Source organism: Xiphophorus hellerii, chromosome 22, assembly GCF_003331165.1.
Source record: "Xiphophorus hellerii strain 12219 chromosome 22, Xiphophorus_hellerii-4.1, whole genome shotgun sequence".
In the NCBI taxonomy this organism is placed as follows: Eukaryota; Metazoa; Chordata; class Actinopteri; order Cyprinodontiformes; family Poeciliidae; genus Xiphophorus; species Xiphophorus hellerii.
This window is the reverse complement of record NC_045693.1, coordinates 8932004-8957869: the sequence shown is the minus strand read 5'-3', so window position 1 is coordinate 8957869 and position 25866 is coordinate 8932004. Positions and strand designations below refer to the sequence as shown.

General features: G+C 37.0%; 1 protein-coding gene across 2 annotated transcripts in view; it reads left to right on the top strand.

The window, feature by feature from the left end:
• Positions 1-10777, top strand: part of disc1 (DISC1 scaffold protein) — a 56202-nt gene extending 45425 nt beyond the window's left edge. Inside the window, exons 13-14 of one of the 2 annotated variants that reach the window (XM_032553635.1) lie at positions 4902-5025; positions 8136-10777. In XM_032553635.1, the coding sequence (XP_032409526.1) occupies positions 4902-5025; positions 8136-8353 (342 nt within the window). In that variant the 3' untranslated portion in view covers positions 8354-10777. Of the gene's footprint in view, positions 1-4901; positions 5026-8135 lie in introns of those variants that run through there. The other variant, XR_004337872.1, reaches the window with a different exon arrangement.
• The last annotated feature ends 15089 nt before the right edge of the window (positions 10778-25866 follow it).

Here is a 25866-nt window from a genome sequence, read left to right as displayed (position 1 = left end):
ACCACAGCAAAGCCTAGTCCGTTACCTAGCGAAGTGGAGCAAAGGGAGTCAAAGGAGCTTGTGACTAATCTCAAATATAGGGTTGGGTATACCTAAAAAAACATTAATAAACAAACATTTAGCAGAGATTTTTTTATTTTTTCCCCTCCCAGGGGTCTTTTGTGGGCTCTAGTGTCCCTTATATGAAAGTAGGCTGACAGGAAAGGGGGAAGGACATGCGGCAAAATGTCGCCAGGTCCGGGAATCGAACCCACGACAGCCGCGTCGAGGACTCAAGGTCTCCAAACGTGGGTCGCTCAATCCCCTAAGCCACCACAGCACGCCCCTTAATAGAGATTTTTTAAAGAATAATAGATAGACTGCAGTGATGTGTGTGAAAAAGAGGCATTAGTTATGAAACGTCCCGCTGTAATTTGTGTTGGTCTATCATGTAAAATCCCGCTTAGATAGACTGTGGGGTTTTTAATGTGATGAAATGTGGAAGGGCTCCAGGCAGTTGGATACTTTACATTATGGTTGTATGTCCTTGTGAACTCTTAAATCACTCTGGGTTATAAAATCTGGCTGACGTACAAAAATAAAAAAAAGATTCAGTCACAATAAAGTATGATGCATCACTGAGTCAAAGGATCTGATGGCCGTTTAATGGGGCCGGTATCGCTCTCGTCATGGTGTTGTGATAGCGCCGCGCAGGAGCCGGATTCTCTGCTGAGGCGCTGACCTCTTTCTCCTTTCCATAATGACTTTAAGTAAATGATTTCCACTTAGCTGCTGCCAGGCCGCTGCCCTGCTGCCACAATGGAGATTGATTGGTGTGTGAGTGTGGGTGTTTTAGGCCTCTTATGTTTTCTTTTAATCCTCGCTAATTGTTCCTTTATCATCTCAAGGTCCTCGCACGCCCCTCTTCACAATGGTTCACAACAGCAAACAAGAATTAAATCGAAATGCTGAAGGCTCGATAATTAGCTTTGTTGATTACAAAACAGATCCTGGATCCCGACTGAATAACCTGTAAGGGAGAAACATTGATGTCACAAATGTCACAAAATCTGCATTTAAGCCCAGAGTTATTCATTGTATATTTATTAATATGCACAGATTTATACTATAACATGATTCTTCTCATTGGAAGTGATATAAACTTTTTAAAATGGCCCACCAAGAGTCCCAACTGGAATCTGAAAGAAAATTTGGGGAGAAAGCTAAAGATTAGTTTGATAATAAGGAAACCTTCAAAATTTGGAGCTCATCATAAGATATATAATTAAAATCCCAGTGGAGACCCGAAAAAACCTGCTGAGCAGTTATAAGAAGAGTTTGATTGCTCTAAATCCAATAGATAGTTTCCCACTGATTACTGAGAATGGTATCAATGATTCCTACAATGAAGTCTTTTTATAAAATGTAAATATAAACATTTATTTTTCAAGATTGATCCTCCTTTTACATATTTCTATCATATTTGTGCTTCTTTTTATAAAATTTAAATAATTATAAGTCTAAATCTGCCAGAAATATGAATAATTTTGGGTTAAACTGTGGACACCGTTAATGTGCAGGAAGCTGGAATCTCTTTCACAACCTCCGTCAACTCCAAGTCAGATCCACGTCTAAACAGAAATACAGGCCACAAAAATCAAAGTTTTTGTTTGCTTTAAACAAAAGCCAGAAAGATTGTTTCACAAATAAACAAATTAATTATAACTAGACCACCATGTCAATCTTTAAACTGGTGTATGAATGTGTGCTTCTGTGTGTGAGTGCATGAATAAGTGCTTTAGTGAGTCATTAAGACTAAAAGTGCAGCCCATTTACCGTGCATTGATTTTTTAAATATTGCACTATAAATTACCTGTAAGCATTCACAAGCTTTGACAAATCAATAGCTTTCAAATTCTGTATCTTCCTCCACATATAATTGCCACTTTTCTAATTCCTGAAATCTTCCTGCATTGACTTAATGCATTATACAGAACGTAGATGGTAAATGGATGCATTTCCTAACAACATCTCAGTGAAAATTGAAGATACTACTTAATCATCTGCTACTTAATTTCTTATTTAACAAGAATGCAGGAAAGTTTTTTTTTTTCCCTGAAACCAATTACAACCTCAAGTGTAACCCCGGCACAATATAAATTGTTTGTGTTGTGCGCCTGGTGAGAAGTATCAGGCAGAACAACACCCTAGGGAAGTGGCAAAATTACCTTCTGCCTCTCGTTCATTATTGCTTAAATAATCATACTAAGGCATGCATAAGTTTGACTACTGAATTCGAAAATAATTTCTATCAACTTTATGTGTTTTAATATTAGCACTAACATGGAGAGAGAATTACAGAGACTACAGGTGTATGCTTTTAATTCATTCCTGCAAATTAGCGTCTCACTAAAATCTCATTTATGATGTTTTTCTTCTGTGTTACATGGACAGTAATTGGTTTGAACACCAATTGGAGCAAATTATAGTCTTTGGAATATGTATTTTTAAACGGTTTGTGTGTGGAGAGAGAAAAATCTACCATTATCGTGCAGAGTCAGAACTATTGGAGACCTAAGTTGACAAATTTTTGCCTCAATCTTGGCTTTGCATCAAGACAAGCTGGAGGACATATTTGTGCTACTATTTCTCCTCTTACAATTCCTCAAACATGGAAAATAATACTGTGGACTGATCGTATCTCTTTGCCCAAGTCTTCCTTAATTCTGCAGTTACATCAGGAATGATATGCTCACATTGACGGGCCTCTTGATGTTTTACGTTTCTTTGGGGTATTGCATCATCCAAAACGGGGTGCGCAATTACAGGCAGAGATCAGATCCAACTTTCTGGTGATTGCTCCGACACCTCAGAGCTGCAGGGAGCTGATATTTTTTTACCTGCAGCTATGAGTCAGATTAGGATCCCTGTGCGTTGTTTGAGGAAAAAGTTGGGATTTTGTGCATGTCTGTGCCTTAGCGTGTGTGTTTGTGTTCTCTATGCCCGATAAGTGTTAAGAAACTGGGACACAATGTCTGCAGAGGGGGCTGGTCTAATTATGGCCAGCCATACTCCGAGTGCTCTGTCCTACTGCACTCTGCACCTCCATCAAGGTGCCATCCTTCAAAACACACTCTGCACTGCTGCATTCACTGCTGCAATGTATAGATACGTTCTGGTTATTTATATAAATTTGACATGATGTTGCCAAAACATTTTTATAACAAGGAGCAGGTTCAAAAGGAGATTATTCAGTATATCATTGTTCTTTACTGGTTAAATTAGAAATATAATTGGAAGAAGAAGTCGTCTAAATTAGTGAAACAAGACATTTTCTCCATATAATACGTTTATATAATACATTATGTATTATAACAACTTCATATAACAAGTAATTTTTCCTATAAGATATAATGTGGGATAATATGGAGATTATTTAACTTATGACTGAAAACCGTATAATGACCGTAAATTGAATCAACAATATCAGAAATTATTGATTAGTTTTTTTTAAAAAAGGTTTTGTTCGCTCTAGTGGCGTTTATTTGAAAGTAGTTCAACAGGAAAGAGGGTAATGAGAGAGGGGGAAGACATGCAGCAAATGTCTCCAGGCCGGGAATCGAACCTGCGACCGCCGCCACGAGGACTAAGGCCTCAATACATGGGTCGTGCTTTGCCCCTGCGCCACCACAGCACCCCAGTTTTTTGTTTTAAATATATGAAATATTGCCAAACTGTTGACGTCACCGTTCTTATTTTATCCACAGTTTTCAATCCACACCATTTTTTATTTTTAAGCAGTTATGAGGCACAGTACAAAAAAAAACTTAAACTACTGCAGCGCTAGTTACTCGACAGGTTGTTGCTAGGTAACCAAAGAGGGAGTGAGTTGCTAGGTAGCCAAAGAGGGAGTGAGTGAGTAGATTCCACCAAACTTGCTTAGTTAACAGTGAGAGATTTAGCGGCCAAAGCCTTTTTTTTGCAAATATGTTATATTGATCATATTTCTTTTGCGATATATTGCTATTGATTTATTGTTTAGCCCTACTTATCACTAGTATTTTTTTTCTTAATCAGAATGACATAATTATTGACTTTAAACAAGCTCCTAATAACTTCTCTGTTAGTTTTGTGTCATTTCAAGTGTACTAAGATGTTTGCACTAGAAACTAGACCAAAAATATTTGGTAAGATCTTGTGTTTTTGCAGGCGGCGTGGTTCTAAACGCTTTTTCATGGTCCTGCGTATTCAGCTGCCAGTTGGAGTTTCAAACGGGGTTAAACCCAAATTGCTAGTGCACGAGTATGTTTCATGCTTTTTTCAGGCAGTGACATTTTTTTTGGCCGCCAATTCAATTTCAATTCAGTTTATTTATATAGCACCAAGTTACAACAAATGTTGTCTCAAGGCACTTTACAAAAGAAAAAAAAATGTAACAATGCCTTTTTTACATTGAAAACGGGCAAAATAACGTACCAAACCTCACCGACCTGCACAAGCCAAAATTTTAAAAACTGTGTAAAAATAATTTAATTCAACCGCTCTGAACTTCTCTTTGACAGCAATAACATCAACATTACTTCCGTTGTAGTCTGCTATGCAGACCCTCTGTCTGCGCTGAGGAAGTTTTTCTCACCTCTTGAGATCCTGAATGGATTCAAGTGATAGTAGCCCGGGACATTTTTCGATTAGTTCAATTGATAATTATTTGTTCAACAGTTTTGTTTACTTCTGTATGTTTTATTTTTTCATAATGTTCACCACAAAACCTTAAGTTGTGTAAATCTGGGGTTCATAATTTACATAACTATGACGTTCTGTTGAGGTAACAATGGTTGTGTTTTGGTCTTTTTAGTATCAAACACATATTTCAGAACAGTTTGATTTTTTTGTTGTTGTTCTGCCTTTTCTGTGCCATCCAGGATGTGTGCAGCGAGGCCGACGCTACAGACCTGACGGAGCGCTGCGAGCTCATCGGTGACAGACTGATCGCCTTGGAGGACAAACTGCAGACAGCTTTACTGAATCGGGATCAAGCCCTCACCCATATCCTTCCAGTTCAACCTAAATGTATAAAAATCCTGCCTTTCTTTACGTCTGTCCCTTCGGATCCTCTCAAGGCTTTTTGACTTAAAAGTAAACATCAAAACCACTCAAACACTGACAGATGTTTGCTGTGCCGACTTTACCTTTAAAGGGGAAAAAATGTCATATCTGATTTCATGAATCCATTTTAGGGAGAGAATAAAGGATAGACAGCGATTAGTTTTGAGTTTTTTTTCCTGAAAGACTGGCTGGGCCAACTGGAAAATGAAATACTAAAAGTCCATGCGAGGTTATTAGAGAGCCGCGGATGTGCGCTGCCATTCACGACGGGCTGAGATTAAAGCGGGCCGATGGAGGCTGGGCCCGGGCAGACAGAGGAATGTCACTGTAATGACTCTGGCCCTGTCATATCTTAACGTCCATCCTCCAGCTGACCCTCCTGTCCTCCCCCTGCTCTCCCTTTCCCCATCTGCCCAATTCCACTTTCTGGGTCTGGCAGAGAGGAAATTACAATATCCGTGATAATGACTCGAATCAAACTGTTCTGGCTGATTACAGGTCACAATACATCATTCTCTGTGCTAATTAGAAAGCTGATTGGAAATAGATTAGTGTGTTTTTCTGGCTCCACCTTTCTCTCCCCTCCTGCTTTTACTAAGTGAGATCATATTTCAGAAGCAAAATGAAGAAAATCTGCCAACTAACAATTATTTCCTCAAATAGTGGACGGGAGATCTTATCTGGACCCAGGTCAGCTGTGATTGAATATTTATTTAACTGTGCCTCTCAGCTAATGCACAATAACACATTTTTATGTGCCTGGCTTTTCTAGTCTGAGCAGTACACACTGTAACATGGCTGGAGCCACAGGAAGTACAGATAGAGATTGTATTTAATGGTGTCAGCTAGGGCTGGACAGTACGACTCAAAAATGTAAAATAACATAACCATTTAATATCAGTCGATATCAATAACTATTGATTTGGTTTTTGTTTTAAATATCTGAAATATTGACAAACTGAAGCATAACCTCTCTTGTTTTTCATTCCACAACTTTGTTGTTTACTTTTAAGCATTTGTGAGGCACAGAGGAGGAAGCTGAAACTACTTCTGACTCAGCAGGTTGTTGCTAGGTAACCACATGTTACTCAACAGGTTGTTGCTAGGTAACCAAAGAGTGACTGAGTTAATTCATGCCACCAAACTTTCTTTTGCTCAGAATGCTTTATTGTCCAACCTTAATGAAGATTTCATTAAAAAAATTACATACATTCAATAAATTAAAATATTATTGAAAATTCAATTAATTTCAGGAACTTTTTCCCTGATTGAACTAAATTATATAGATGAAATACACACAGATGGCTGCCTGGAAGTCTTTATTTCTGTTGATGATGATTTCCTGCTTACAGTTAATTAAAAAACTGATGTTTAAAATTAGAATATTACAGAAGACCAATTAAAAACAATTTTTAAAAACAGAAATGTGGGCCGAAAGATTATTTATTGTGAAAGAAATAACATTTTGGAAGTCTTTATACTTCCATTTGGGTCTCAACGTCTTCTAAAATCACCCAAAGAACTTTTAAAAAAGTTCTTTTAATGGGTTTTTTTTGGTGTCTGGAAAATGATCAGTTTCAAAAACTTCTGGGCACTGTACCATTACCTAGCAATCCCAGTGAAGCCAGCCCGTCACCTAGCAACCCAAGCTAAGCTCCAGGACATTTGGTCAGCTGGTTTTACCACTTTATGCTCTATACAATGGCTGCTGAAGAAGACAAATATTTTGTTGTTGACTTTCCATCTAGAAACCACTTGCTGCATTCTTGTTGGATGTGTAGGAGGCTCCACTTCTACTTTTCAAAGATGTACAGTTTTATAACTGCGCCTCTGTTTGCAACCATTTTCACGTGGGGGGAAGGGGTGGCGTGGCTAACAGCAGCTTATTTGAATTTAAAGTGACAAGAGGCAGTAAAACAACTCATAGGCAAATCATAGAATGACTTTGTCCAAAGAAAAAGTAATGAACATGTTTTGTGTAGCTTATAAACGTATCCTAACATGTTCAAGGAAGCATAATTGGTTACCTTTAACTAAAAGTATGCTCAACACCTGCTTAAAGATTATTATTTCCAAATGGAAATAACAATTTGATCTACGCTCATTAGGATGTATATTCTAATTAACTGAGTGTGACTGTAGATGTCCATGTTGTTATCTGAAGTGTTTGGGGTCAGTCCGCTCTCCCCCATCACAGGCCGTGTACCAATGCAGACTGGCAGGTGGAAACGTACAAAGACTGACCTGCTTCTTTCCACCTCTCTGTTCCCAAGTCCTCATGTGTCATTAATTTCTCATAGCAAGAACTCACTGCACTCTGCAGTTGTGTGGTGGACTCCTGAGTACAGTGGAGATGCAGAAATTGAAGAGAAACTGTACTGCCCGTGATGCCGCGGTTACCATAGTAACGGTAAGATCAAACCAGCAGCCAATATGGGTTTTAATTGGAGCCCTGCTCTCAATAACAAGAGGTTGCATGGACAGCCTCAGAGAAATGAGGATAAGTTTTTCCATCCTGTTTGGACAAAGTTGCCTCTAAAACTCGTGTCAAATTTTTGCAGCATTCATGATCTCTTTTGGTTAATTATAAATAAGGACGTCTGTGTCTATTCAAAAAGTAAAATAAGCCATCATGCTCCGTCTGCTCCTCCGTTACAGCAATCTCTTTGCTTTGCAACTCAGTGCAGACGCTCACGGTTGATTTAAGTTTCCAAGCAGATTAAACATTCCCTCTGCTGCCGCCTGCTTTTTTACCGTTTCATCAATGGTTCATGAATAATCTAACTGGGCAATCTGCTTGCATGGCTGCAAAGTTTAGATGGGCTCATAAATACTGAATTAAATAGGGTTAAAGTGGGGATAACTTGATGATCTGTCCCAGTAATCTGTTGAAAATTGATGGCTTTATTGGGCAGTGGCTGTCTCAAACCATTACTGTTAATAGTGTTGCATTGCCCCTGACATTTTGTCTGTTAGTGTGTTTTTTTCCCTTTTACATACTAATATGCATTACACTGAAACATCAGATTCTTCCCTAACCTTCTCTGCACAGTGTTTGGAAAAAGAAGTTCAGGAGGTGAAATCCACCTTACAGCGCATGCTAACGCAGCTCCAGGTAGAAGAACAGCAGGAGGACGACACAGATGTGTCGGATGAGCTGGTGAAAGGCGAAACTCGGGTGAAAGTAAAGGCAGAAGAAGAAGAAGATGAGGAAGAAGACGAGGAAGAAGAAGAGGACCAGTACTTCAGTGACAGCTGGGATATTTGAGATAGACGCCTGTAGAGTTTTGGGAGCGCGTACACTAGCAGTTTGATGAGAGCGTAGCCTCAGCGCAGCAGCAGATGTGACCTCAAATCAGTTTACTGTACAGCTTCACAACCAGCTTATGTGCCGTTATACACATCTAAAAGTATAAACTTTATACTGGCTTTCTAAAGGTTAAAATTCAGTGAACCTCGCTGCAGAATTTAAAATCTTACCAAGTATTTTTCCTTAGTTTGTAGTGCTAATAACTAAAACTCCACTGGCAGATTATTTAATAATCTAGCACTTTTTTCATCCATATTAAGGAATTATTGACTTAATACAGGCTTCTGAAATGTTGCTTATTATTTAGTTTTGTTCTATTTTAACTTTAATAAGATATATGCACTAGAACCTAAAAAATACTTGATAAGATTTTATGTTTTTTCAGTGCCTTTTCCACATTTTTTCATGTTACAACCACAAACCTGTAAGTATTTTAAACTGGGGTTTTATTTGTTAAACCACCACACACTATTTATTATAAAAGTGATACCTGCTTTAAATCTATACTGCAGCCCCTGGAATTCACAGCTTTTGCTATTTGTGTTTTGTCTCTGCCAGCTCTGCACATCTGGAGGCTGACTTTTAAAAAAAATTAAATTCTCATGTTTTCTTTCAACAATGTTTTTATATGCCATAAAAGTTGTTTTACGTTTTAAAGTACATGAATCAACAGATTTTTCTTCCTAATTTCCTCCAGAATGACTATTTCCCATTTGGGATGGGCTAATACTGTACGTATCAAGTTGTCCTGCAATTTTTCCAATTATTTGATGATACAGTAAACTAAATTAGACTTTTGTTGATTTTTATAACTTGGCACTGCTTTAGGAATTGGGTTTAGGGATAAATCTCAACTTTAAACCTCTCTAGATCTTCATCACTGAAATAATTAAACAATTTGTGGTTCTAATGTGAAATTGTGTAAAAATGTCAATGCTTTTACCAATGTAAACTGAAAAATATTAAGGATTTGAAGGATAAAATATGTTTGTAAGACGCTTTCAAGTTTTTTAAACCACTTGGGATCTTTTTGCAGGACCAATTTGTGACAAATTGTTTTTATATGAAGTTTTAGTGTTAGTCTTAATCTGCAGTCGGAGCAGTTTGAAGAGTATTTAACCGCTGGACTCAAAGCTGCCATGGACAATATGAACACTTTTAACTGTTAACTTGTTTGTTTTTTTGCACACAAACTAAAAGTTATCTTATTTTAACATCAGAAAACTACTTTTTCCTGTGTTTTCCCTGTATTTGCACATAATGGTGTTCATTGAGGAACTAATTTTTGTGGTGCTACAAAATGTGAGTTAACTTAAAACACTTTATTTTACACTTTGTGCGGAAAAATGCAATATTTAGGTTGTTTTTATAATGCAAGAAATGTTCTGAAAAATAAAAGTGTAAAAATTGTCTTACAGATTTTGAAGTTTCCTTTTCATTGCCACCCTTTTGATTTATTGGTGTAATTTTACTTCAAAATGCACTTAGAGACACGACTTCTTCATCTACAGAGCGGTTTGAAGTCACTGTACGAGACTTCATATTTATTCCTAACAGCGTCTCACTAATTACATCACGTTGCGTTCAGCCTAATGTTGCGTCCTGCTGTTTTCTTCTTGGATTAAATCACGGCCCCCCTCCGGTGAGTCAGGCGCGCTGCCAGGCGAGTGAGGGCAGCGGTGACATGTAGGAGACATCACTACGTTAATATGTGAGGTCTTTAGGGGATACATGGCTTTCTATTGTTATCTCACCTCAGCAGCAGCTCTGTGGCTAATTGGTAGGCAGACGCACAGAGGAAGTGGTTCTGTTTGGACTCCATCTCATTCTGGGTTGGTTGTTCTACCATCCAGCACCCTGGGCTCCAAACACAGCTGAGTGCTCAGGGCTTTTTGTTTTTTTCTTCTTCTGCAACAGCAGAACACAACGTGCCGTTCTCACGTCTCTGCCAGGTTGCAGAGCTCATGCCTGGCCAGAAGTCTCTACATCTATCCGCTTCAGGCAGCGTGTTAAGATCTGGAGCCCTGGCACAGCGCGCCTTCGTGCCAGACACCCCCACCTCATAACAAAACCTGAGGCTGTGCCACACTGTGCTCCACGTGGCAACTCGGCTCATAAAATGACCACCAAGAAACACGCAGATGGGTTTCAGCAGGCGGAAATGGCTGGGTTAGGTGTTTCTTAATGTAAAACGAAGCGCCACGCAGCGTCAGGCCCTTTATTGCTGCAGTTTGGTTGCCAGGATGTTGGGCAGCGTTTTGTGAAATGGATCACTTTTCTAGTCTTTGTTCCATCTGGTTTGGCCTTTTCTGTTCATAATTGTGTCATATATTAAACGTTTAAATGTCACCAAATTAAAAAACGCAGCTCATTGTTTACCGACCTCTTTATGTTGTTCATGCTTCGTTGTTTTTGCATTCTTCAGTTTTAATGTTATCTGGTGACCAAATATGAGTTCCTTTAAATCACAGATTCTTTCTTTGAGATGGGGTTCTGTTGAAAGATCTAAAGCAGGCAATATCTTACCTGCAGCAGATTCTTCAAAAAGGTAACTCATTCACAGTTTTCATTTTCAATTAAGGCTTTTTGTGAACCCCCTTCCGCTCCCCACAAAAAAAAAACAAACAAGTAAAATATTTGATTAATATGCAAGTTACATAAAAAATAGGCCTGGGAGGTAAAGTTGATTTTATTTCTTATTTGAATTATTGTTTTTGATTATTTAACTTTTGGAAAATAAGGATTTTTTCCCCCACCATTGCACTCCTTGGATTTCCATACACTGTAAACAAACAAAACAAATTCAGTAAAATCTACCATATAAACTCTAAAATGTATATGGTAAATTTTAGAATTTACCATATTCTAAAATTTTGAATTTTAAATTTCAGAATTTAGCATTCTAAATATTTACCATATTTTATAATACAATAAATTGTAGAACTTACCATATTCTAAAATTTAGAATTTTAGAAATTTTATAGTAAAATTTACTATATTTAAATTTTAATGTAAATTTAAATATAGTAAAAATTAAATGTATTAATGTATTTTTAATGTATTTATATGGTAAAAGTCTGGCAACCACAGCTGCCGGTATTTTTGTATTTATTTTTTTTACAGTGTAGTTCAGAGTGAGGGCCGCCATCTTGTTTGACCTGCATATTTTACAGCTTTTGTTTATTAGCACTTTGAATTCCGGTAAAATGAAGGTCAGACTACAATTTTTATTTTCTAAAGTAATAATTTCATGGGTAAAAATTAAACAATTTAAATGAGGAATGTTGAGCATCTTGTGAAGTTTTATACTAATACTTAACAGAAATAAATCAGAATCAAATTACTATCATCAGCAAGACTTTATTTTGAAGAAGGAAGCAAACAAACAAACTTGTATTTTTTAAGATGTTTTTCTTGTGAAATTGTGAAAAAATTGTGTTTTTATTTTGCTAATATTATGATTCTTGTAGCCTGCCCCTAATACTTCGATGTTCAATTCGCAGAAGGGATGATTGAAGTAAAAGCGACTTTTGAAAATATCTTTCATCTTTTATAATTTATTTTTCTAGAAATGAAAGCAAGATTTTAAAAAAGATTAAAACTGGATCTAGACTGTGAAAAATATTTGTTTTTATATTTTTTAAACCATATCGACAAACCCTACACAAAAACGTAACATTTATTTTTGCTTCCTCTGCTCTTCCTGCAGATTTTCTCAAGACGTTGCTTCATCCAACAACAAACAAGTCTGTGAATTGTTTTTTTTGTGTGTGTGTGTCTCCGTTTCTTTCAGTTCCTTAGAGATTTCTGTAATTTAAACCTGACACGTTTCCCCTTTTTATTGTGCGAGTGACTTCATGTCTGATTTTCATGAGAGGTAATTCAGTACCAGGTGAACCTGCTGCTTTAGAGACAATGTATCTCTGCCAAACTGGGCTTTTATTTCATTTTTCTCTGTAGTTTCAAGAATCTAATTTAAATTTATTCTCCCTTTTGTCTTGGCCGCTGAATAAATTTGCAAGATTAGTTTAAAATAAGAGAAACCCCTCAGGAATTAAACTTTTTAAATAATTTAAATAGAGCTTTTCCTAATTCAAACTGCATTTTCACTCTCAGATCAGAAAAAGACACAAGGGAAAAAATAATGACAGCCGGAAATTGCATTGCCCTTAAAATTTAACACTGATCTTTAAAATCAAACTCAATTATAAAAATTGCCCTGAGGAAATAACCAAAGTAACAAGAATTTGTGTGAATTATTGTGTGGAAACCAAGAATTGAACATCATAAACTCAGACACATGTATTAAGTTTTTACTTTGTATTTAAAGGCTGACACAGAGATCCTCTGACCCAAGACATTTGGGTTCAAATGTAATCAGAATTTCTGCTTTTTCTGATATTTTATAGTCTAGAATACTGTAAATATTTAGAGATGTATAAACCACAAAATCATTACAAGCTGTAATCTCTGTCCACACCTTCATTTGTATTATTAATTACATAATACGCCTCAGAATAATCCTTTCATACCAATCTTGTCAGTTGTAGAACGACTAAATCTGAACTTGTGTTATGGAGCACGATGATCTTCGAAACATTGACCCTTTGCATGTGACTTCACTGTAGCATCGATGCGTGAATGCACATTACGACAAGGTAGGCCGGATTCATGGGTAGCACAGATAAACAGAACACCGGCTTCGCCATGACGGATGACGAGACAACCTATGTGCTCCTGTGTTTTGCAGTAAAAATGGTCACAGGGTGCAAAGAAAGACGAGGGTGAAAACCAAACTCGTCATTTTATTGTATACCTTTTAGAGCGATGAATAGCAGCCGTTAATCATAATGACTGTCAGACTTTGGTGTAACCGCGGATTTGCAGCAAAAACGTCTTATAAGGTAAGAAGATTAACATTCCTAAACTTTATAAGTAAGTATGGTTAGAAAGATGTGAAATATTGGCATTATGGCGAAGGTACCGTAACCATCAGTAACTATGGAAACAATTCCCCACCTGTCATGGTGCCTAGCATGTACAAAAAACACTGGTTAGCATCTCGTCTTATGCACGTTTTAATGCTGCTCCCGTTTAAGGAGAATCGCTGTTTATGATACAATGATATAAATCATGTGGTGTGAATTCAGGCAACGTCGGTAATTTGATCAACACATCAGGGGGGAGGAAGTATGGCCCGGTTTCTAAGGTAGCTGTTTCAAGCTTCTGTAAATACCGCCACCGCCGTCTATGAGCCCCAACCAGGTGTGTTATGTTCAAAGGCAAATTAACTTCACTCAGCAAGTAGAAACCATGAATAAACTGGCAAAAACAACTTTGGAAAACAATTTCAGTCGCTCTGTTCAATACTCCTGTTCCTCACTTCCAACGTCCATCATGGCGCCTCGACGTGGCGTTGTTGCAAAGGGTCAATGGACTCTGCACGTATGGCTCTGACGTCACATCCACATGAGTGAAATGCTGCTTTCTTGTTTCCGCCATGACAGCTAGAAAAGACAAAGTCGTATTTCAGACGCAAATAAAGCAATACTATGAACATTGTATTGTTCATAGTAATATAATGAGTTTTCATGGATTTCCAAAAGATCCTGAATTAAGAAGACAGTGGCTTGGAAATATTCATCACTACAAGTTAAAGCTAATGCTGCACAGCAAAGTTTGCAGCCTTCACTTCACTCCGGATCATTTTCTTCAGCCTAAAACTATCGGGGGGAGGCGGAAGATAAATAAAGGAGCTGTCCTGTGTTATTTCTATGAAATCACTTCTGTATTCAGCCTGAAAGAGCAAGTGTATGGGAACGAGTGAGCAGACCACAGCCAGGCAGCCGAGCAACTGATCCGCCTGTACACACCGCTGTAAACACGATCCTATCTGAGCTCTTCACAAGAAGCATGCAAAAGTAATAAAAAAGTAATAAAACGAAATAATGCGAAGACCTTAAGGAACACAGCCATATTTTTCTAAAAGCAACAACTTTGAACCTGAACAGTCAGCTGAACTAGAACACTGACACCAGAGCTGCTCTACTGTTAAGCCAGTGGTTCCCAAAGATTTTCTTCTGGGCCCCCTATGGATTACAATAAAATCCCCCCCAAAAATGAAAAAAAAATTCAACTGGGCACACACTCCGTTCAACCAGACATAAACTTATACACATATTTTGTTTTCAAATTCCACTGAAGTTTATTTCACACTTCAGGTTGCAACAAAACACACTACAAACCATCTTTACAGTGAAACACTTTTGTGTAACTGTTTTTTTTTTCTTTTTCATTCATCCATACCGCTTTCAGCGCCCCCCTTGCAATGGCATGGCAACCCCCCTAGGGGGCGCGCCCCATACTTTGGGAACCACTGTGTTAATCTGGGGCTTGTTGTGCTTCCTCATGCTTCGAAAGCAAAAAGCCTGAACTGTAACCCCTTACTTGGTCTCTGACACTAGCAACAATAAACACACATAATTGGAAATAAGTACAAAATAAGGTAAAAACATTGTCCGTTAGAATGGATAAAAATGTCTAGATATTTAAATAGCACATTTTTACAAAAATGTTAGAGAATATTGCCTACTAGCATAAGCCAAAGTTAATTTTGGTAATAAAGTCATAAAGTAAAACTCACCTTCATATCCGTGAATGTATAACGAGGTGTACATCTTAAAATCTTTCTCCAGCTTACTTCTTGGAGCTTCAGATCGATGTATGTCATTAATTGTTACCTTGGCCAAACCCTGCAAACACTGAGTGTAAAATGCCAATTTCAATAGACCGGAAACGACCAAGCTGCTTTTCCCAGAACGCGGAAGCTGACGTGCAATGAGCCCCTAGCAGTAGTTTTTTTAAAAAAAGCTCTCAGTTATGTATACAAACTGCATTATTAAAAAGCTTATCATTTTATTTTTTACCCAATAATTTAATTATCACATTTTTCACCCACAGCAGACCTTTTGTTTATTTCCTTGGTTGTAAATATTTCAACAGGCTGCTGGTATTTTCAGATTCATGGCTGATAGAGGCTGAGAGTTCAAAAGATTAAAACAAAGCATCGTCTGGTAATCCATTTATCCGATCTGCTGCTGCTAAGCTCCTCTGTGACAGTTTGACGTGACTTATTCTGATTTAAATGTTTGCACAAAATATATAACTAACATGTAGTTTATATTTTAAACACTAAAATTTCCTTTTTTGCACCTGACATTAAGCAATAGAATGCTTTTGAGTAATCTAATGATGTAAAGATGTTTAAAACTATAATACAGTTTATTCTGCAATACTTACAAAAAGAAGAAACTAAATCAATTTATGTATTCAACCTAAACAGGAACCCAGAGAAAATGTGACTAAATGCTTTCATTAAAAAAAAATTATTAGCTGATTATCCAAGCATCCAGTAAATAATAGAAGGATTGAAAGTTACATTTATTTTGTTACAGCTCTGGAAAAAATTAAGTTTGCGCTGAAACCCATTGAAAACCTTTTGGTTATTCCACCAAATATTGATTTCTGAACTCTTCCTGAGTTAAAACATTAGTATTGCTATTTCTAAATGAAAATTAACTTGTTTTCTTTGCATTATTTGAAGTCTGGAAGCACTGCATCTTCTTTGTCATTTTTTGCAAATAAATACAAAATTTGTGCTTGTAATTTAGGAGACATGTTGTCAGTAGTTCATAGAATGAAAGAACAATTTTCATTTTACTCAAACATTTACCTATAAAAAGTAAAATCAGAGAAACTGATCATTTAAAGTGGTCTCTTAATTTTTTTTCCAGAGCTGTACGTATGAAAGGAAGCCACTCTAAGTTTTTTCTTTTTAAAAATTGAGTTTTAGCACCAGTTTGTAACATAATTTATATATATATATATATATATATATATATATATATATATATATATATATATATATATATATATATATATATATATATATATATATATATATATATATAAAATAGAGAATCAATTCATGAAAAGACAGCCTGTCTCCACTGAACCCAATGCTCTCTTTTGGGAAGGAAAATCTGTATAAAAAGAATTTAAACAATTTGACAAAGGTCCACTTTACCGCTAGAGTTTGTGATCTTTGACTCTCCGGTCATCAGACATTTAACGCAGATTATAAGGTTCAAACTGTGGTCATGACCTGGCTTTTATATAGAGGGAGGATAAAAACGTCCACATTACGCCCCCTCCCCCTCTGGCCAGATGTGAGTTTGCATTTACAGATGCAGCGATGCTTTAACCTAATTCCTGCTGCCGGCACGCAAACATGTATATGATGTTTACGCTGCCAAAATCAATGGCAAATTTATTTACGATTCCCTTTAGAAAGTGTTCAAATCCCCAGAATATTTAATGGCTAACATTATGAAGCAGATAAATGTCTTTAATACATTAAATTCAGACGAAAACTGTGCACACGCAGAAGATTTTTGAATAAAATAAAGAAAACTTACAGGGGAAACTGCAGATAGTAAACAGAAGAAACCAACAATGAAAAACCAGAAGCTTAAATACTGATGCAGAAAATGGAAAAGGTAAAGCAGGTAAACAGAGGGGAGGAGCTAAAAAAGAGGAGGCCTGACAATAATCTAATAAATAAATTAAAACATACAAGGAAAGAATATAAGAATAAACAAAGAAACTAAACATAAAGATCGATTAATATATGGCAACACCTTAATAATAATAATAGTGAGCAGAGAAATTAACTGAATATGGCAAAACTTATAAAATATAAATAAACAAGGAAATGATCAAAACACAAACCAATGGATTGAATATACACACAAAGTTGAGTCCTGCAACAATTTGGAATAAAAATGAAGATTTTTTTTTTTATTTCATTTTACTCGTTTTTTGGTGCAGTTAGCCTAATCAAGCATCAAACGACATCAGCCACATCTTTCCCACAAAGTATTTTCGTTTTGATTTAACAGTTATGCCTTGAGTATTTAAATTCTACTGAAAAAACACAGAGCTTCAGCTCTGAGCAATGAATCAAGCATTAAACAATCCACTTTTATCATATGGGGTGCCAAAAACAATCTTCTTCGTGACCAAACATTCAAAGTTAATTTAAAGTGAAAAATTAATTTCAGTGCTGCAAACTTGTTACATTTTACTAAAAAAATGTGCCACACGTTATGAGTTAAATCCCAGTTTGAGGCCTACCAAGTGCTTATGTCAGCCTGCTCTAAAATATTTTTCTCAGGGGCAATAGCTTTAAAAGCTTAAGGTCGCTTCACTTCCCAAAAATACATCAAAATAATGAGATCAAAGTAAGGTGAAACTATGTGAGACACAGCAGCAAACCTGGTCAAAAGGATTTATGATATCCATTTTCTATTGCGAAGCATCAGACAACGGTTATGTCGATAACAAGTTTGCTTTTGGTTCAGGAAAGATGTTCCTAGAGATACGGGTTGTGGCCTATTGTAGAAAACTCTGAGAACAGGAAGCAACAGATGGATTGTTATTTCAGTGTCCAGGCCAGGAAACATGTTCTTAGTAACTCCTCCAGGGAGAGTTCGTCCATTTAGATCCATGAAGGAAACACTTTCTACAAGACGGCAATTCTCCGGTTCACCTTGTGCATCCCAAGGGGGGGCAGCGCTGTCACTGGAACGCTGAAATATCTTATGCCACTTCTGCCAACCTTCACATTTGGACTGGAAAAAAGGGAAGGTACTCCACCAGGGGCAGAGGAGATCAATAGATGTGATGGATGGATCTGGCTGCGAGTTGGCAGGAGGGCAGAGGTAATGAAAGTTGTGGTGAGGGATGGAGAGCTTCCTGGTCCTCTTTCCTTTTTAAGTGGTTCTGCCAGTTTGGCCTAATGGGACTAAGGAGTTGGCATTGCTGCTGCTTCCCAGCATCTGTCTGTTTGGGATGATCAGGTCCCACCCACAGGGAAATACAAACACAACATATGGTATTAGTGGAGTAAACTTGGTCAGTACACCGTTGCTCATCCTGTTAGCTTAACGGGGAAAACATCCAAGGTGTTCCTAATAAATCTCTCTTAAGTCATCGACATTTCAAGGTACCAAACCCAAGAACTGATTATCCAACTTTATGAAAGCAATTCACAAAAAATCTGTTTTAATTTTACAAGAAAGTGTTTTCATTTATTTTAGGAACAAACCTTTGACATTTATTTGACACTAATTTCTTAAAGGTGACCTATTATGCTTTCTTGAATAGGGGAGGTGGGATCTACAGCTCTGTAAAAAATTAAGAGACCACTTAAAATTACCAGTTTTTCTGATTTTACTCTTTATAGATATCTGAGTAAAATGAACATTGTTATTTTATTTCATGAACTACTGACAACATGTCTTCAAAATTCCATGCAAAAATGTTGTATTTATTTGCAGAAAATGAGAAATGGTCAAAATAACGAAGAAGTTGCAGTGCTTTCATACCTTAAATAATGCAAAGAAAACAAGTTTATATTAATTTAGAAACAACATTACTAATGTATTAACTCAGGAAAAGTTCCGAAATCAATATTTGCTGAAATAACCAGGAGATTTTCAGGGTGGTTCAGTGCAGTGAGCTCTTAATTTTTTACAGAACTGTATGTGCTTTACAAAACATATTCATTAAATTTTTTTTTTTTGCTCAAAATCGTTTTTAGATAATTCAGGCAGAACATTTCAGTTCTGCCTATTTTTAGCTGCTTTCAGAAGGAGAAGTGTCAGGGCTTCCTGTCACATTAAATTCAAACAAGCTGCTGCTGGCCACGCCCCCTCCACATGAAAACTAGTTGACCAAATGCTGGCGCTCCACTTGGGCTGCTAGGTGACAGGGCTTGGCTTGGCGGGGGTTACTCGGCAACGGCGCAGAGCTTATGTATTGTGACTCAACAATTGGGAGATTTGGCTCATTTTATAGACACAAAAAACTCATTAATTTATTATTTAAAAACAACTGGGTGTTCTTTTTTTAAGTGTTTTTTTTAGAAACAGTTGGGACCCAAATGGAAATGTAAAAACGTGCAACTATAAGGCAATCTTAACTTTTAATGAACTTCTTCTGGTACTAGCGAGACAACCATTTTTTGGGCACTAAAAAAAACTGAAAAATGTGATCTTCTGGCAAAATTCTCCCACATATTTCAACCTTTTGCTCATGTTAAACACATATATTATTGTTATCATCCTGCACGTACATGGTTTGGACTTCTCAAGCAGAATAATCCATCCCACAAGAGACGCATGGCAATATCTGCTGCTGTGTAAAAGGTCATCACTCCAGGGGAATTATTTTTCACTCACCCTGACAAATAGCAGCATATGTCAGCATTTGTCCAAATAAATCAAATATATATCTCGTTGACCCCTGTGACCTCGAATTAATGTTATTAAAATATGGCATTTTCCCCCCCCCAAAAGATTACAGCAGTGATCCTGTTTGGACATCTGACTCGACTTTTGGTGCACACATCTATTCCAGTTGAAAGGGGTCGCCTTAAGGGTCAAGCTGGTTTAACACCGGGGCATTAAATGACTTCATCTGAGCAGCAGCCCCCCCTTAGTGAAAATAATTTCCTTAATCTGGAACCAAGGTTTCTGTGATAAACACTTATCAAACTTGGACTTTATTTCAAAAGGTTAAGCCAGTTATAACTCTGTGCACTGACTCCATTGGCCTCTTTCCCATAACCCCTCCTGTTAAAAATGGATGCTGACCCTTTACCCAAACTGTTGCACTGTAAAACATTCGAGCCACATTTAGTTGTTTACTGTCTTCTATTCTTTAAGTCAAATAAATTCAGCGCGTTTTAGATTCTGAACCTAAATGTGTGAGTTTGTGAAAGATAAACTTACAATGGTTAATTTTGTCAAACCTCCAAGAGTTTTTAGGTTAGCACTTAAAAAAACTGAAAGAAGAAAAAGACAGGAGAGGGAACTATTTCCCAGAATGCTTAGCGGGATCCTGAGATGGATCTGACTCTTGTGTTATTAAGGCAAATGTTTATTTTAATGTCCTGTTCACACTAAATGCTTTTGAGCAGAATTCATTGTGATGTTTAATAAAATTCATTATCAGATCAAAAATTTTGTTCATGTGACTTGAAATAAGAATTTAAATTATTCTAAAGTAAAATAATTATTTTATCTTAATATTGTGAGTAAAATAATAAAAATGTGTGCTTTTTAACTAGGTGAGGACAGGTGTTTTGCATATTGTGAAGTAATTATTTAGTTTAAATTGCAGCATTAAGTTAAAACTCAAAATTCAAGAAGAATGAACTTAAAAAATAATGTTTAGACAACTCGTCTCTTGTTAAATGAACTTCATGAACTTGAATTACTGATTTAAAAACAAAACAATTTACTTGTTAACTTAAATTGCATTTTTAAGGTAGCAGGCAGACTTTCATTTTCAAGTTAAACCATCTGTAAATGTTTTACAGTGTAAATTTTTCTAAACTCCACAAACAGACCCCAGACCTCGAGGGTATATTTGTTCACCACAATGACTGCAAGTTTATAGAATCACTCCCTAAGTCTTTTACACGATTCTTTAAAAAAAAAAAAAACAATTTTGGAACATTTCCCAAGAATGCCAACACTTTATTTTGAGCAAATTGGCCTTGAGCCACGCAAAACAGCAATAAACGTGTCAAGAGTGGCTATATACTGTAGGTGTCCTTAAACTTTCCCCGTTCTTTGCAGCGCTAACGCAACAAGACGATGAAGAGCAGCCCAGGGACATCAGTGTCATTTGGGATTTAAGATGGAATCAGGGTGAAAGAGAGGAGAAGAAATAGAGAATGACAGAGAAAACAGATAGCAGTGAGAGCATTCAGGGATGCGGCCTTTGGCTAGAAAAGTTGCAGGCTGTGACAAACATCCGAGAAAAGATGCTTCTTGGAAAATTCCACGGTTCTTCATCGACAACAGGAAGCAGTTCTGAAATGTTTTGGTTCTTCGTTTGAACTCCTGTGCCTCCGTCTGCGATTAGCCGCATCAATCATTTGAATTGCACACCTAGCTACATCTCTGCAACGATCATGTGGCGGCTGTTATCCAAATGAAACGGAGGCGGTAAGCCCTGATAAGCAGATCTAGAGCTACGGGACACGAGATAAACTTAAATGGAAACATCAATATTCTTCTTGAGGCTTTGGAATTGATTAAACTTTAATATTATGCCTAAATACCAAGTGTTAGTGGATTAGAAATTGTGTGTTCGTGTTCTCCCATTTAAGTAACTGTAATTTTATTTTAATTTCATTTTTATTTCATTCTCTTAATGAATATGAATAGTTCATGTAACAACTAAAAGAACTCATGAATGAAACGGAGCAGAAAGAAGTATGGCTCTCTAACACATTGAAAAACTGAAAACAGTATAAAACATATATATACTGTATATATACAGTATATATACAGTATATATACAGTATATATACAGTATATAGCCATTGAGATTTTTTGAAATAAAAGGAAAATGAGAGCAGAACATTTTTACTGTATTCTTGATCCAGTGTGGATTTCAGATAATCCACATTAAATGCAAATTAGCAAACTCTTTAAAGTACTGGGACCAAAAACAGCCTTACAAATTCAAAATTTATGAATCACCCGTTAAGTTGTTGCCTTCCTGAACACATCCCAGTATCTCCAGGGGAATGAAGCAAAATTCAATCAGTATTTCATTCTCCCGCCTTCCTGCTCCTGTTCAGTGTGTTGCAACTTTACAAATTATGGCCACATAGTTTCAAGGGCAAAAGAGGAAAACAGCAAACACGTTAGAGAAGCAGCAACAGCGATCTGTATGGTTTATTAATGTACAGCTGTCACATTCATAACAAACATCCAGCTTGGCTGACAGACAGGATATCTAGTGGAGAGCCAAGGGGTCACTTTGTGGCGTCTCCCCAGGAGGTTTCCAAATGCAGGCAGTCCTCCCGCCGCGTAGGAAATGAACTTGAAGAGCCCTTTGAAAACTCCCACCGGAATCTGCCTGGACGCGACCCCGAGGTCACGGACGCAGTGGGAGGAGCTCCGGCTGAACAGGACCTCAGTGTGAAGCCTGGACTCTTCAATAAATTCCTCATTAATGTTGTCAAGAGCGAATATTAAGCTCTAAAATAGTTATCGCCAGTAAACACGCATGCAGAATTTCATTAGTAGAACCTGAATCAGATGGAGGAGTTATCAGCAATGAGAAAAATTATTTATAATTAGTTTTGTTGCACAAATTGCACAGAAAGCCAACTGAAACCATCAGTATTAATGAGCTGTCAACCTGAGTGAACATGTTGCCACCAATGATAAGAGAAATCCAGGAAAAAGAGCAGGAGCAGTCACCGGGGGAGTCTCAGCCGTACCGCCCTCCTTTGTTTTGGTTGCCATGGCGCTGCTGGCTCCTCCATCCCTCACGCTTCTCCCAGGCGTTTCGCAGTCCGGCCAGTGTTACTATTACTCCCTTCTCCTCCACACGTCTCTAGCACACCCGGCCGCCTCATCAGTACCAACGTGCCATCTGCAGGCTCAAAACCCACTGGGTTTTTTCTTTTCCTGTCACTAGGCAGCTGAGGGACAGGTGAGGAGGCGAAGTGAGAAATAACCTTCTGGCTGGAGGCTCCAAGTAGCCAAAAGAAAGGAAGCCCCTTTACAAACTGAAATAATAATAAAAAACTGAAGCAAATGCATCATTCTTGATCTTTTTGGCAAACATTTTAATAAAAGCCACCTGTTTAGATTATATTGACCAACATATTGATGGCACTCATCAGAATATAACACCTATTCAGTTGTTGTCTGGATGGTGTTTTATTATGTAAAGTTGAATTGAAACATTATAAATAAAACATTAATCAACATTCTGATGTGTAATGCTATGATTTTGTATTTTTATGATTTAAAACATCTTTAATGAAATGTACTATAAAAATAAACTTTAATTTGATTTTCATTTGATCTGGTTATTAATGTGACAAAATAGTCAGGCAGCTAATTCATACGTCATAGTTGTATATATCACTCAGCATGCAATAAATATGTGTAATGTAAGAGTTTTGCTTTTTGAAATAGATTATTTAAAATACATTTACTTTTTACTATACAAGTCACATGTCCAGTCAGGCAGAAATGCAGAAGCCTTGGTAAAAAAATAATATCTGTGGGCTAATTTGTCAAAAATGTTCAGTATTTTTTCCTATTGGGAAGAAAATTGAAATAGTCAATTAAAAAGGTCAAGAATAATTTTGAAATTATTTTGAAACTAACTGGTTGATGACCAATAACGTACTTTAAGATAGCGTGATCATGCTACAACACAGCGGACATTCATTTAATGAATAAGTAGATTACATGAAATTCAGAATAATACTGCAATCTTTGTTGTCGATGTTCTGCATACCTTAGAAACTATTAATGTTCATGCTGTAAAACTCAGCATAAGCTCGGTTTGGGTTTACCTCCAAAGTGTGACTTAATGAGAAAATAGTTGCATCTTGAAAGGTTCCCTGTTAATGACTTGTCTTGTATTTTGCTTCCATCCATCAGCGATGTGGTTGACTGCTTCGGCATAAGCAATTACCACCCCAAATGGGCCTAATAACACTGAGTGCTGGGGGTCTGCAGTTCACGGAGCTGCCATGTGCTATTTATAACTCTATTGAACGAGCTCCTGAAGATGTAGGGCTGCAGTGAAAGAATAATCACTATTTACGAAATACGAATCGATTCACGTACTATAACCTACTGCTCAGCTACATTTTTAGCTAAATTTTGCCTCAGTCAAACTCTGATAGTTGTTTTCCTGTTAAAAAAAATTCCCTGCGTCAGGATGAGTAATCCATCTTTCCCTGCCACCTCTCGCTCCGCCATGGTGGCAACATGACAGCTTCAGAACAAGTATCCCCAGACAGATTGATATCTCCGGCGGCAACCCCACTCAGGGAGAATGAAAATGAATGACGGCACGTAAAAAACGTCTCTCAGATTCTCCATGCTACATTAACTACTGCCAGCAGAGTTTATCCTTTTTTACTTTTGCCAGAAGGACAACTCCACTTTCACTCCGAGCAATTGTCCCACTGGATGCAGCTTGGCAGCTACAGTCGCTTTAACATGACCAAACTCGACATGAACAGTAAAAAACAAATGACTGGCACTTACGTTTTACCAACCACACATAGTGGATTAGGCTGCAATAAAAAAGAAGCTGTGATGTAAACACAGACACACTGAACTACACTTAAAATAAGTATGTTTTTCTCAGAAATGTGCTAAAAGCAGGACGAGATAAGCACAAATAAATCAAAAGTACTTTTTGTAGCAACTCAAGAAGCACAGGAGTTTTTCAGTCGGTGTTGTAACTTATTCACAGTTAAGCATAATTGACATGATTGTTACTATTTACTGAACTTAAGCTTGTACATAATTAAAAAAAAAAGAAACAAAAACATCTTTAAGCAAAACATGATTTATTTATTTTGGAGCGTGGAAGTATTTTATTTTAAAGAATTCTTAACAGGGTCTAGTATCTTTGTCTTCCGTTGATTTCGGTTGCTAGCCCATTGTTTGTGCAATAAAAACTGAACAGAAAATGTTCAGCAGAGACATCTGAGCCTCCGTTATGATTAAAGAAGCTTTCAATACGTAATATTTTGGTGCCGAATCCTGAGAATAAGAACTTTATTGAGTTTTCTGAATAGACAGATAGACGAGCAGGTTTTGTGTGACAGAAGCAGACTGCAACAAATGCATACAGAAAGAGTAACTGACATTTCTAAAGACCCTGAAAGCAGTTCCGTTATCTATTAAAAACAGTTGCAAATAAACGTTAATATTGTTTCTTTATCCTTGTTTTATTTTCTCTAAAGTTTCTACATTTGTATTTATGTCTATACACCGAGAACGCTTGAAAACTGAACTCAGATTTCTCATTTGCGCACACAGTCTTGGTCAACAAACCTGATTCTGCTCTGATTCTCAAATCAGTTCATATGTTTTGAGTAAATAAGTGACATGACAAAGGTAATAAGCAATAAACATGCTTACTGAAATTCTGCATCTGTTTTTAATTTCAAAAGCATTCAGACACAATCCAAATGAAATATTGTGCTTCTTCAACATTTAACACTGTAGCACACACAGATTGATTAGCATTTGTATGTGTTTCACTATGATTACTGCTAACACCTGCTGTGAATTTCATGTCAATAGGCTAATTAGAGACATATTTACTCAGAAACATGCTGAAATGTTCAATACTTGTGTTCCCTCGATGTAAGTCTTTTGTCTTTTGGTTTTCTTGACAGTTTTCCTTTGAATGTGATACGACTGGTTTGTCTGTAAATATATCAGACATGCAAATAAATAACTGAGATTTGGTCTCGTCCATTAAAGCCACAACAGATTGCAGACTGTTGATTTTCCAGTATGCTCTCAGGATTGTTACATGCGTTTTACACCTCCAATTCA